Consider the following 14,184-nt stretch of genomic DNA (forward strand, 5'->3'; position numbering starts at 1 on the left):
TTTGTGTTCTACTGAAGAAACAAAGCCACCTACATTTTCGATGCCCTGGGGGTACGCAGATAAATGTCACATTGTCATTTTTGGTTGAACTCTTCCTTTAGCAGTGTTTATTCAATCCCCAAATAACCTTTCGCCACATTTTGGCAGGGTTGTTCTCCTCTTTTTCTTAATCTTCCCTTTCTAGCCTGTACTCATCTAACAATGCCTGATATATGGTATTTGAGCACTTCCTATGTTGATCTGCCTCTTTAGGATGAATCGCTTGTTGTATTCCCCAATTGTAAGGCGCTTTGGATAAAAGCGTCTGCTAAATGAATAAATGTAAATGTAAATTTGCGTTTTAGAGGCTAAATAGCATGTTATTGGATATGAAAAACGTAGACTTGAAAAACAACAGATGACAACAGTTTTAAAGTAGCGCAATTCCACTGCTAAACAGTCTCAATTTTTAAGCCATTTTGATTTTCTGAGCAGTATGATGTCATATTAAGACCACGCCCATGACCACTGATGGACTGTCCTGTATTAGCATATTTCAGCCCTCAGCCAGTTGTAAGCTGTCCACCATTTCTCTGTGCTCGAGCATCTATAGCGACAAGACTAGCTGCATTTCCATTACCCTTTGAATTGCACAAAATTTAAATTGCAAATTGAAATTACACCTAATGGAAACATGTCAGTTTCGCAAAAACTCCCATATATCGCAAAAAAAAAAATTATGCTTGCTTGAGGTGGTTTTTCAGGAAATTCGAAAAATTTATATTTTGCAAAATAGCAATGGAAACTTTTTTTTTTTTTTTTTTCACATTTGATTAAATATAGCCAAAATCCCACAAAAACCCATTGCCATATATAATTATTGCGAGCGGAGAAAATTATGTTTCAGTCGCATAACATTGGTTAATAGAAACGCCATCATTTTGCAATACTTTTTAATCAACATTTATAAAATATGCCAAAGTTTTGTGGAAATCTGTAATAGAAATGCAGCTAATGTCTCGTAAGCAATGAAGGTGTTTTGTAGTTGGAAGAAAAGTGAACATAAGTGTCTTATGATCTAATGAGAGATTAGTTTTGTTTTTGATGGTAATGCACCACTGAAAACACACACACAAACAAAAGACAGGAGAGGGGGTTATACTTAATATGTGACCCTGGACCACAAAACCAGTCATAAGGTTAAATTTTACAAAACTGAGATGTATATATAATATGAAAGCTCAGTAAATAAGCTTTCTATTGGTGTATGGTTTGTTAGGATAGGATAATATTTGGCCGAGATACATCTATTTGAAAATCTGGAATTTGAGGGTTACATTTTACATTACATTTTGATACATTTACAGTAGGAATTTTACAAAAAATCTTCATGGAACATGATCTTTACTTAATTTCCTAATGATTTTTGGCATAAAAGAAAAATCAATAATTTTGACCCATGCAATGTATTTTTGGCTATTGCTACAAATATACCCCAGCGACTTAAGACTGGTTTTGTGGTCCAGGGTCACATATATAATAATACCTTATACATCTTCTGAAGGAGTGACTGTACATTTTTATCTCAGTTTAGGCTGGTTTTAGCTGTTGTTGTTGTTTTTTAAGCAGGGGAATGTAATATTTTTTACTATGATTTGCCATACTATGGGATGGTGTTTATAGAACTTTACGCTGATTTACTGCTTGACTGTTCTGTTTGTTTATATTAGATTCGGTTCTGCAGTTTTTCCAAATTACTTCATGAAACTCCTCCTCAAAGTCAGAGTACAGCGGGTAGGACAGGTTGATCAGCAAGAATTGAAAGCAAAAAAGCACTGCAGCTTAAGAAAGAGGCTGAAAAAGCAGCATTAACCAGCAGGATATTTTTCATGGTAAGTACATGTTTAAATCTGAATGACATGTTACTGACAGTTTATACCAAGTACAAATATTTCTAAAGCCATTTGCATAGAATTAGCTTAATTTATTTGTGTAAACTGTTGATATCATAGACTATCGTTAGTTTATGCAATTCAGCGTTAGGCTTGGTTTTTATTTCTTGAAAATAAAAACAAATGGGGAATTCACCTGCTTTATTTACACATACAGTAGTCAACATTTGAAGTGGATCATAAAAGTTAATCAAAATTGTCCTAAGTCAAGAAGACAAGATTTTTTAGGTTTAGGACAACTTTGATAAAAAGGTTTTGATCCACTTCAAATGTTGATTACTATATATCTAAGTGTTTGAGTGTTTAGACCAAATGTAAAAGTAACAAAATAACAAATGTATGTTCATAGTCTACAGTAAAATAGTTCAGATTATATTGAATGGATTGTAAAATGACTTTGTAAAACAGTTGTGCTGAAAATCAGTGACACAGACCCACAATAGAGGCCCATGATGAAGTTTTTGTTTGTTTGTGAAGGACATGTCATTTGTGTGTTCCTGTTTAAACACTATTTATAGTTTTATATGTTGTGCTGTAAACAATTGACCGGAAGAGTTTAAAGTTTACATTCTGATTAAAATATTGCTTTAGTTTGCAATTGTTAACAAAGAGAACAGCTGTGTTGTTATGTATGTGTCTAGTTGACGTTCTATGCAGTCACTATAGTGCTTTTGTATGTATGAAGTGAATTTGCCTCATTTATGAAACATGTATGTATTAGCAGGCCTAATAGATGGACAAAAGAAGAGCGGTGCTTCTCCTAAAATGAGTCTCAGTGAGAAGACAGAGGAGGGATGTTCTCAGTCTCAGACATCTCCAGAACACAGCTGTGTGCATGTGAACCGTGACAGATCCATAAGTCTTTCTGCAAATTTCGAAGACGAAGCAGAGGCTATTGATCCTATGTGAGTATAAACATTGTAGATAAAGTTAGTTATTTATGCAGCACAGAATGTACACAGAAATATTAAATTTCTAACATATATATGTACATAAAATAATCTATGGATAAGTCTCAGTTATATCAAGTAAAATCAATGTGTTACATTACACACTGAGCTTAATAAAACTACTTTTGCACATTAAATACTCATCCATCAATTTCATATACTGACAGTGCAACTAACTATCTATTGATGATCAATTAATGTGTACTATTTTATATAAGAGTAGAAAAGCCACTTTTTAATTATTATTATTTAGGTTTTGGATTTTTTTTTTAAGTTATTCCACATTCGGACCAATGACAATTTGAAATTTAAAGCTGTTAAAATAAAAACATTGAATGTGTCTATGCGGGATATGCTGTTGATTGTTAAAACAATAAACATTACATTCTAAAACAGTACAGCAAGTATGTCCAATTTAAGTCAAAATTATTATGCTTACTCTGTATTGCACTCTGCCTGACCCTCACTATCAATAATTGTATTACAGTAGAAAATTTACAGATATCATCATAAAATGTAAAGTGTGCACTAGGGAAACATCTCATATGCATTAAACTGCACATTAAGTTGTCAAAGTAGATCATTTTTATTATTTATTTGTTTTATTATTGATTAATTATGTATTTATATTGATGCATTTATATGTTATAATTGTTTAAGTAGTGTGGAAAATGAAAATCAGACTGCAAACCAGCAGCAGCATTTTCACCAACCAGTCATTGATGATCTAAAGAGAGTCAAAGAACAGTACAAAACCAGCATGAAAAAAAAGTATGAGAGATTATTTGAGGGAAACAAGCTCCAAGAGAATCAGACCCTACTGAACAGGATCTACACACAGCTCTACATCATAGAGGGAGAGAGTGAAGGAGTGAATGAAGAACATGAGGTTTTACAGATGGAGAAAACAGCCAGAACAAAACACTCACAAGACACTCCGATCTACTGCAATGACATCTTTAAAGCCTCATCTGAACCAGGATATGAGGAGAAAGACCAAATCAAGACTGTTCTTACTAAAGGCATCGCTGGAATCGGAAAAACCGTCTCTGTGCAGAAGTTCATTCTGGACTGGGCCGAGGGAAAAGCCAATCCGTATGTAGATTTCATGTTTGTGCTTTCATTTCGAGAGCTGAACTTGATCCGAGATCATCAGTACAGTCTTCACAGACTTCTGCTGGACTTTCATCCTGAACTTCAAGATCTGGACTCAAAGATTTATGAGGAGTGTAAAGTTGTGTTCATCTTTGATGGTCTGGATGAAAGCAGAATCACACTGATGTTTTCAGATGATCAGAAAGTTTGTGATGTGTCTGAGTCTTCATCAGTGGGTGTGTTGATGTCAAACCTCATGAAAGGAGACCTGCTTCCCTCTGCTCTCATCTGGATCACCTCCAGACCAGCAGCAGCCAATCAGATCCCCTCCAAATACATCAACCGTCTGACAGAAATTCAGGGATTCAATGAGCATCAGAAGGAGGAATATTTCAGGAAGAGAATCAGTGACCAGCATCAAGCCAGCAGAATCATCTCACACATCAGAAGAGCAAGAAGCCTCCACATCATGTGCCACATCCCCGTCTTCTGCTGGATCTCATCCACTGTGCTTCAGAAGATCCTGAAAGAAAAGAGTGCAGAAATCCCTCAAACTCTGACTGAAATGTACATCCACTTCCTGCTGATTCAGATCAACATGAGGAACCAGAAGTATGAAGAGAGAGATCCAGAGAAACTCCTGCAGTCCAACAGAAAAGTGATTGTGAAACTTGCTGAAGTGGCTTTCAATCAGCTGATGAAGGGCAATGTGATGTTCTATGAGGAGGACCTGATTGACAGCGGCATAGACCTCACTGATGCCTCACTGTATTCTGGGATTTGCACAGAGATCTTTAAGGAGGAATCTCTGATTTATCAGAAGAAAGTGTACAGCTTCATTCATCCGAGCGTTCAGGAGTTTCTTGCTGCTTTCTATGTGTTTTACTTCCACATAAGCAGCAATACAGAAGCATTATTAGATTCACTCCATTGCTTATATAAAAGAGCAGTAGATAAAGCAGTAGAGAGTGAGAAAGGCCACCTGGATCTGTTCCTGCGGTTCCTGCTGGGCGTCTCACTGGAGTCCAATCAGAGACTCTTACAGGATCTACTGACACACACAGAGAACAGCTCAGAGAGCATCAGGAGAACCACACAGTACATTAAAGAGAAGATCAAAGATGGACATGGACTCTCCACTGAAAGATCCATCAATCTGTTCCTCTGTCTGCTGGAAGTGAAAGATCAGACTCTGTCCAGAGAGATTCAGGAGTTTGTGAAATCAGACAAACACTCAGAGAAGAAACTCTCTTCTGCTCAGTGCTCAACAATCGCCTACATGCTTCAGATGACAGAGGAGCCGCTGGATGAGCTGGACCTCATGAAATACAACACATCAGATGAAGGGAGTAGGAGATTGATACCAGCTGTGAGCAATTGCAGAAAAGCCCTGTGAGTAAATGAAATTACAATATCTATTCACTCTCAGAAAAAGGTACAAAACTGTACCGTTTAGGGTACAAGTAGCTGTCACTGGGGTGGTACCCTGAAGGGTGCAATGTTTTACCTCTAACTGAACATTTAAAACATGTTTTGGGTACATAACTGTACCCTAAGGACCTATTGTGCACCTTTAAAGGTACCATTATATGTTTTGTTCCTCTAGATACAAAATTGTACCTCTGCAGTGCCTTTTATTCTGACAGTGTTGTTTTAACTGATTCAGCTTTTGAAATCCTAAAAGGAGAATGCACTTAAGCATAAAATGCTCATGCCTTTCAGGTTTTCTGGCTGTAATCTCACCAATCAGTCATGTAAAATTGTGGCATCAGTTCTACAGTCCTCAAACTCTGTCCTGAGAGAGCTGGATCTGAGTAACAGTGACCTGCAGGACTCTGGTGTGAAGCTGCTCTCTGATGGACTGAAGAATCCAAATTGTCAGCTGAAGATACTGAGGTTTGGCTTTCATTTATATGTTGATAGTTTCATAAGTTGGTAATTATTTAAAGGTAAGGTTTCCATGCTAGCTTTAAAACAAGACTGTTTAGTGTTGATGTGTTTTTCAGATGATGGGAGTGTTTTGATCTGTCTGTAGGTTGTCAGGCTGTATGGTGACAGAGGAAGGCTGTGGTTATTTGTCTTCAGCTCTGAGTTCAAACCCCTCACACCTGAGAGAGCTGGATCTGAGCTACAATCACCCAGGACCATCAGGAGTCCAGCTGCTCAAACACAAACTGGAGGATCCAAACTGCTCACTGCAGATACTCAAGTATGGTACTAGTTTCTTGAAGTTTTTTTTTTTCACTTCTTCTTACAATAATTATCATTTCTGAGAGTAATAATGAAATCCCTATTTTAACTCACAAAATGTATTTGTTCCATGTTCTTTGCCATATATGTATATATTTAGTAGCATTTTACAGTACAATTGCAATATTGTCAGAATGTGTTTACTGAAAATACAACAAAACACACACCGCATGTTAAATAGAACAGTGATTCCTAACCCTGCTCTACAAGGTCCCCAGGGGCTCACCTACTGTTAGTAGCCCTAACTGAGATGCATAGGCTACAATCCTCCTTGCCACTAAAATTTCCATCCACGTTAGGCTGTTCCTCTCTCTTGCCAGCTGAAAGAGCTGTATTAATGTACTCATTATTCCAGCTTCAAAAGTCTACTTGCTGTCATGGTCGGTGATGACTAATGCAACTTTGCTTTTTTTTTTTTTTTTTTTTTTTTTGCATCTCGAGTCAACTACGACTGTTTCGTTACATTTACTCTTTTGAACTACAATAACGATAATTATATTGATTGTAATAAAGACTTGGAGCAATTACTTTTTAGCAATAGATGAACAGAACAAAAAGTGTGTTACACTTCACTGCATGCACAATGGTGTAGTGGAGAAGTTGGTACACTCTTAATTTATTTTAGGTATTGTTTTCGTTATAATCTACTGATTCAAATTAGTAATCAATAATAAATTATTATTTTACCACTCTGCTCGCCTCCCCTGACATGCTCTCATGCATGAACAGGTTGCATTTCAGTTACTGTCGGCATCCTCTCTGACAGGGGTGTGGAAGAAGCGGGCACGGGCACAATCATATTTCAAAGAAAGCCGGCGCCACGGTCCTGACGTACCAGTGTCTTTACTTGGTGTTTTTTTGGACTATTTACATTTATTCATGTGTGATTGGATTAGCTATTCATGTGGTGTACTATCATGACCATGTAAAACATAGACACGAACCCATACAGGCTCTGGGTCCTCAGGTCTCGGGTCCTCCGTGAAGACCTCTGGCTCCAAGTCCAGCTTAGGAAGCACTAAATTAGATTGGGTTACTAAGAATCTGAATATAGCAGAGAAACCCATATGGTGTTGTTTAGAGCAGTGATTCTCTACTCCAGTTCTTGGGGCCCACTGCTCTGCACATTTTATATGTCTCCTTCATTTAACAAACCTGATTCAGATCATCAGATCATTAGGAGAAAGATCCATGAACTGAACTGAGTGTGTCAGATTCAAAAACATACAAAATGTGCAGAACAGTGGAGGACTGGAGTTGGGAACCACTGATTTAGAGGTTACAGAGTTACTGAATACAAATAATTTACCACTAACTAATATGCACATATACAATTACTTTTAGCTTCTTTAGCTGCTTACTAGGGACTAAAAAACACAACAGCATATTTCCTATAAGTCTGTTCATATAGGGCCTAAAACACTGAGATACTGAGACCTAAGGCTCTGTGAAGCTTATTTGGAATAATTTGTGTTAAGAAAGTGTTATACAAATAAATATGCCTTAACCATTTACATTATTAGACTGTATATGAATACCTATTCCAACTATGTATGAATTGTTTTGTTTGTGTTTGTGTGTGTGTTTTTTAGTTTGGATCATGGAGGGACCTTCAGAATTATACCAGGACTACGAAAATGTAGGGTCCTTTCTATGACACATTCTTGAACATTTAATGAGACGAAATAAGATTAATGCACTTTTTTCCCTTTCTTCTTATGTTCAGATGCCTGTGATCTCACACTGGATCCAAACACAGCAAACAATCAACTCATCCTGTCTGAGAACAACAGAAAGATCATGTATGTGAAAGATCATCAGCGTATCCTGATCATCCAGAGAGATTTGCTGATAATCCTCAGGTTCTGTGTCGAGAGAGTCTGTCTGGTCGCTGTTACTGGGAGGTTGAATGGGGCTCAAAGGGGGTTGAACAGGGCTCTTGGGCTCGTATAGCAGTGGCCTATGAAGGAATCAGCAGGAAAGATGGGACTGTCTGTAAGTTTGGATACAATGACAAATCCTGGTGTCTTTTCTGCACTAGTAATGGATTTGTTGTCTGGCACAATAATAAGAGCACAAACATAAAAACCAATGCACCACAATCTAATAGAGTAGGAGTGTATGTGGACGTGTCAGCCGGATCTCTGTCCTTCTACAGCGTCTCTGACAAAAACACACACTTGCACACATTCAACACCACTTTCACTGAACCCCTCTATGCTGGGTTTAAGGTGTTTGAATCCTCACTGTCTCTGTGTCAGATTTAACAACAACTGCACAGTTAAATAATAGGTTAAAATGAATACAGATGTAACGGAGTACAGCTGTAAGACTGAATATTTACTTTCGCGTGTAAGTTGGTCCCATTAGCAGTTCTCAGGAAAAAAAGCATTTTTGTTAACTTTTGTTAATATGAGCAAAAGCATTTCATTAGAAAAATAATCCCATATTGATTCTGGTCAGTGTTTGTGCTAAGCAAAAAAACTATAACTGTACTCCACTGTCTGTTTGTGAGATGCTAAAATGTTATTATACTTTATTTACTTATGGCTAGTAACTTGTGGTTGTAAAATGTGAAATCGGGGACTTTGTGACAAAGCTAGTATATACTATTGTAAATGGACAGTTTTAATATATGGCAATTAAACATTTCCACTCCTGAATTTCATTCATCAGTTGTCTGCCAGAATTCTGGACCCTCTTTGTACCAACTTTGTGTACAACTTATGAACTTATGTATTCATTCATTTTCATCTGTTTTATGTATTTATTAAATATTACTTTAAAAATCATTAACTTGATTAAAAACTGCAATTAAATTAACTAAATAATTACACTTATTCTTCTTATTCTTATTTTTAAAAGTAATGGCTATGACATTAGGTTGTGTAAGGTCCACCCAACTGGCCCAACGAAAGTTTCCAATGGTGGCTGAAGATTTCCTGCATGTTCTGTCTTTTCGGTGCACAAAGTAATTCAGTGTCAATTAAATTCTAATCTAAAGACTTTTTGAAAAGTGCATGGACGATGGCATGCTTTATGTCACCTGGTACCATTGCCATTTCAAGGAGGTGTTCAAAATCTTTAGAACTGTGGACCTAATTACCTGAAATATTTAAAAAAAAAAATCATGGGATGAGTGGAGGGACAGAGGGATCTTGACAAGGAGAGAGAATATCTAGCCTGATGATATTCATTATCTTGTCCACAAAAAGAAAAAAGGAAATTTGTCACACATGGCCAGAGACATTTTGTAAATTGGGTAACATGAAACCCATTAAAACACACATCGGCAGACAGCAGGCACCATCTTGGACTATTTATGTGACACCATACCCCTGCCATTGTCCGTTTACAGTGAAGCTGTTCTGCTAGAAAGGCTTAAAGTGTGTGTGCATCTTTCTGTCAGTGTGTAATTTGGCACACTCCACTCTTCTAGAAATACTTTAATATGTGACAAAACAAAACTACTGACAAAATAAATACTGCAGAGAACATAGAAGGTGTTTGTATGTAGGCTACGTTCAGCAGCTCTCTTCATGCTTCAGATATCAGAGATGTTTTGTAAGCATCACAAGAGGGTGGTGTAAACATCATGTCATAAGACAAGGTTTGTACAGTGCAGGTACTGGGATACTCCTCTTTTCTTAGGATTGTGTGCGAGAAAAGCAAATGAGCCAGTTCCTCTGAATGCACTGCTGCTGCACTACTTTCTGCAGTCTGACAAGATTCAGTTCAGTATATTTGTATTGTTAGTTTGCTCATTAATGAATAAACTGTAAATGGGATTAAATTTAAAACGAAACACAGATTTAGCAGGCAAAAGCATTGATATGAACTAGACATACTGGATTGTGATTAGTTCATTTCTAGCTCCTCTTCGACCGAGGATGATCATATAGCGCCATCTTCTGGACTAAGACCGATAAATGTAGTTTGATAAATGTTTACTTTTAAAGTTGTGGTTTTTACAGGCAGGTGTTTTGACGTTAGTGCTGTGTGATGAAACTGTTCTTTGTGTTTTTGAACACATCAGACGTGTTTGTGGAAAATTTTGTGGAAAATCAAATTCATTATTTTACTCCAAATTCTACAAACAATACCCCATAATGACAACGTGAAAGAAATCTTTGCAAATTTATTAAATAAAAACAAAAAAGACAATCTATTTAACACAAAAATACTGTCAGGAACATACAGCAGAGTGTCTGAGTTTTAAACCAGTGAAAGGATCAGCAGTTCTCTTCATGCTTCAGAAAGCAGATTTCAGAAACTTGTTTGACAACATAGACAATGCTAAAATATTAACCCCTAAACTCTCTGAAACCTAACCTTATTCTTATATTGACTGCAAATAAGTTGTATGTGTGCAGGAAATGAATAGACTTATAAAGATATACAGCAATAACACTGGTAATAGACTATTTGTAAGAATTACGCTAAATATGAGTGCGTCTGAAGTCATGTGTTTATCTATGGGAGAAGTTATTTTTAAGGTTGACTTGTCTGAGCAGTCTAGCAACACAACAGCCAACCAGAATTAGACAATCAGCAACTCACAAACCAAAGACCACTGCAGGAGATTGTAGATGTGGGATAATGTTTGACAAGAAATAAGCCCTTTAAAGCAATTAAACCTATGTGACGAGGATGTATATTTCATAAATGACTGCCACTTTGATGTTTAACTGAGTCTTGTTTTTACTATGTTTTCAAAGAAGTACATTAGAATCAGCTTTCATAAACATGAGAATGCGAAGATGGCAGTATCACATTCGTATTTGTTCTTATGTGGAAAACTGGTAGGAGCTGTGCGAGAAAAGCTGGACATTTTACATTTTAACCAGATTAATGAATTGCAGTTTAACAGTTATCTTAAGTATAGAGGTTTGGTGATTTGTAAGGGTGTTTATCATAACAATCACCCCTACTGTTAATGTCCATCGGGGAAATTCTATGATAGGCCTAATACTACAAATGCAAATAGCCATGTAAATGGCCATTTACTGAATACAGTCATTTTTAGTTTCTAAACGAACGTTATTTGGTCCTGTTTTGTTTTCTTCGTTTCATTAAATCGTTACAGCTATTATTAATGGTCTTTTTTCTTTTTCTTTTTTAATAGTTGATGATTTGTTAATGATCTCTCTCTCTCTCTCTCTCTCTCTCTCTCTCTCTCTCTCTCTCTCTCTCTCTCTCTCTCTCTCTCTCTCTCTCTCTCTGTGTGTGTGTGTGTGTGTGTGTGTGTGTGTGTAATGTACCTGCATGTTTACAAGAAACATGTGACTGATCCTGGCTTTCTCGGAAGCGTAAGCAGGCGGAGCAGGACAAACCGGTAAAATGAAAGTAAACAACTCTGGCAGTTCGGTAAGGAAGCTGGCTCTGGAGTTTTTTCACGTAAGTATATTTACAAAGATATAAGATTATTTTGAACAGCTAGAACTACATTAAATGTGTGTCCAATGAGGTCGTGTATTTAGTCTATATGGCGACGGTTGCATTTGATAAACGTTCCCTATTGAGTTTCATGTTGCGGAAATGTTTGACAATGCATGGTGTCTTTGCAAAAGCCAAGCAAATAGCGTCCTATTTACGAATTAGTAGTTAAGCGTTTTCTCCCCCATAGAAGTCCATTATAAAGAAACAGCTAACGTGGTTTAACCCACAAACTTCTGTAAAATTTTACTTCTAATAAACACTTTCTGCTGTCAAAAGAAGAAGCTATTATTCGGCGTATGATCGTGCCCATAGAAGTCCATTATGGAAAGCTTAACGTGATATTATTCACTTTATATACCGAATGAGATCTCGTTCTTTTGACAGCAGAAAGTGTTTATTAGAAGTAAAATTTGACAGAAGTTTGGTTTTCCCTGGTCATTGATAAGGTACTTTAAACCACGTTAAGCTGTTTCCTTATAATGGACTTCTATGGGGGAGAAAACGCTTAACGCGATATTATTCACTTTACCTTTGGAATAAGGGCTCGTTCTTTCGACAGTAGTTAGTGTTTGTTACAAGTAAGGTTTGACAGAAATTTGGGGCTTCCTGCTCGTTTTTTACGTACGTTAAGCCACGTTAAGCGGTTTTCACGTTAAGCGTTTTAGAACGTCCCAAAATAACCACGAGATGAAGTCAAGATACATTTTTATTGTAAGTACACACAGAAAGATAGGGATTTAAAACGGTACATTTTGGGTTAAAAATCTTGTCGCTGGAGCATTACCCTTAAAAGGAAATATTTGAACCCTTTTTTATACCCCTTATAGGTGCACGTTAAACCCCTTTAAGTGGGATAAAACGCCCCCTTGGTACAAATTAAACTTTTTGTTAAAAAATCTAACATCATGAAAAATGTCACTAAAACTATGATAACTTTTCTGAACACATTTAACTTTTGTTTCGCACAAAAAAAAATTACACAGTCCTTGTTTGTCTGTTAACAGCTCATAAATATCCTGAAATTAATATTATCCTGATATAAATATAAACGTGGAAGATTTGTTTTGCATTGTACAATTACGTATGACCAGAAAGTATAGAATATCAACAACACTTGCCCAGTTTGAGTTAGCTCAAGTGCTGCACCCACAACACGTGACATCAGATACATTTGATCACATTTTAATTCAGGTAATTAAAAACAATTTTCCTTAATACTTAGTTAAATATTTTATATAAAGGGGGACTAGGCAGGGATGTCCACTCTCTCCATCTTTATTTACCATCTTCATTGAACCCTTAGCAGCAGCCATCCACCAGAATCCACTCATCAAAGGAATTCACACACCCCAAACCCAACATAAGATTAGTTTATATGCTCTTTTTGCAAAACCCTCAGTCATCTCTACAAGAAATAACTAAAACCATTGATTCATACTCTAAAATCTCAGATTATGCAATAAATTGGAATAAATCTTCAATTCTTCCTCTACATCAAACAAAATGGGATGTGGTAGCCCAGGTATCACCCATTCCTCTATACACAGGTCACATCACTTACTTAGGCGTTAAGGTTTCCTCCAGGTTGTCAGAGCTGACTGGACTCAATTTCACTCCTTTATTAAAAACAGTAGAATATGACCTTCATCGCTGGCATAATTTACCAATCTCCGTCCAGGGAAGAATAGCAATAATCAAAATGACAGTACTCCCTAAAATAAACTATTCATTTTCAATGATCCCAACTCTAGACGCCATCATCAACCGATTCTACTGGAAAAATAAACCACCAAGGATAAAATTAAGCACTTTACAAAACCCAAATCTTTAGGAGGCTTAGAAGCACCACATTTTTACCATTACTCACTAGCAAACCAACTCCAATACATATATAAATGGACTCACCCCACTCAGTCAGACACCATTTGGCTAGACATAGAACAATCACTCTGCGAAAATGTACACATATCAGACATTCCATTTCTTAATCAGTCCATTAAACATCAATCATGCTTCAAAGCCTTGACAATAGCTTCAGCTCTGACGGCCTGGTGGAAATATCTTCAAATCACAAACTCCAATCTGGCTCCATCTAACTTCACCCCACTTTGGAATAACCCTGACTTCACAAGTAACAAAAAACCACTCAATTTTCATAAATGGGCAGAAAAGGGTATCACACATATTAATCACATTTTTCAATCAAACAAATTGGTTTCATTTTCTTACCTAGTCCAGGAGTATGGTATTGGGAGCAATCAATTCTTAAAGTATGTGCAACTCAAATCAGCTGTTTTATCTAAAATCAATACCAGAACCATCAGTCTTCACCTTCCCTCCGCAGTAGCAGATTTAGTTAATATATCATCCCCTAAAAAAATTACTTTCTAAATTATACAAATTGATAAACAATTCAAATAAAACCTTAAGCTTACCGATAACCAAATGGGAAGAAGATCTTTCTATTGCTCCTGATACCGACTTCTGGACTCAAATTTGTAATAATACCTATTTCATGA

At 36.7% G+C, this 14,184-nt stretch overlaps 2 protein-coding genes across 2 annotated transcripts; both read left to right on the plus strand.

Moving 5' to 3' along the window:
- Window positions 1-2,660: 2,660 nt before the first annotated feature.
- LOC141336114 (NLR family CARD domain-containing protein 3-like) lies at window positions 2,661-5,372 on the plus strand. The gene is made up of 2 exons (XM_073841633.1): window positions 2,661-2,836; window positions 3,545-5,372. The coding sequence occupies exons 1-2, from the start codon at window positions 2,697-2,699 to the stop codon at window positions 5,370-5,372; spliced, it is 1,968 nt and encodes a 655-aa protein (XP_073697734.1). The 5' UTR covers window positions 2,661-2,696.
- A 309-nt stretch (window positions 5,373-5,681) lies between these two features.
- Window positions 5,682-8,898, plus strand: LOC141336273 (stonustoxin subunit alpha). The gene is given in 3 exon segments (XM_073841827.1): window positions 5,682-5,907; window positions 7,953-8,026; window positions 8,029-8,898. Coding segments are annotated over 3 exon segments (765 nt in total). The 3' UTR covers window positions 8,494-8,898.
- The last annotated feature ends 5,286 nt before the right edge of the window (window positions 8,899-14,184 follow it).

This window comes from Garra rufa, chromosome 6, assembly GCF_049309525.1.
Source record: "Garra rufa chromosome 6, GarRuf1.0, whole genome shotgun sequence".
Lineage (NCBI taxonomy): Eukaryota > Metazoa > Chordata > Actinopteri > Cypriniformes > Cyprinidae > Garra > Garra rufa.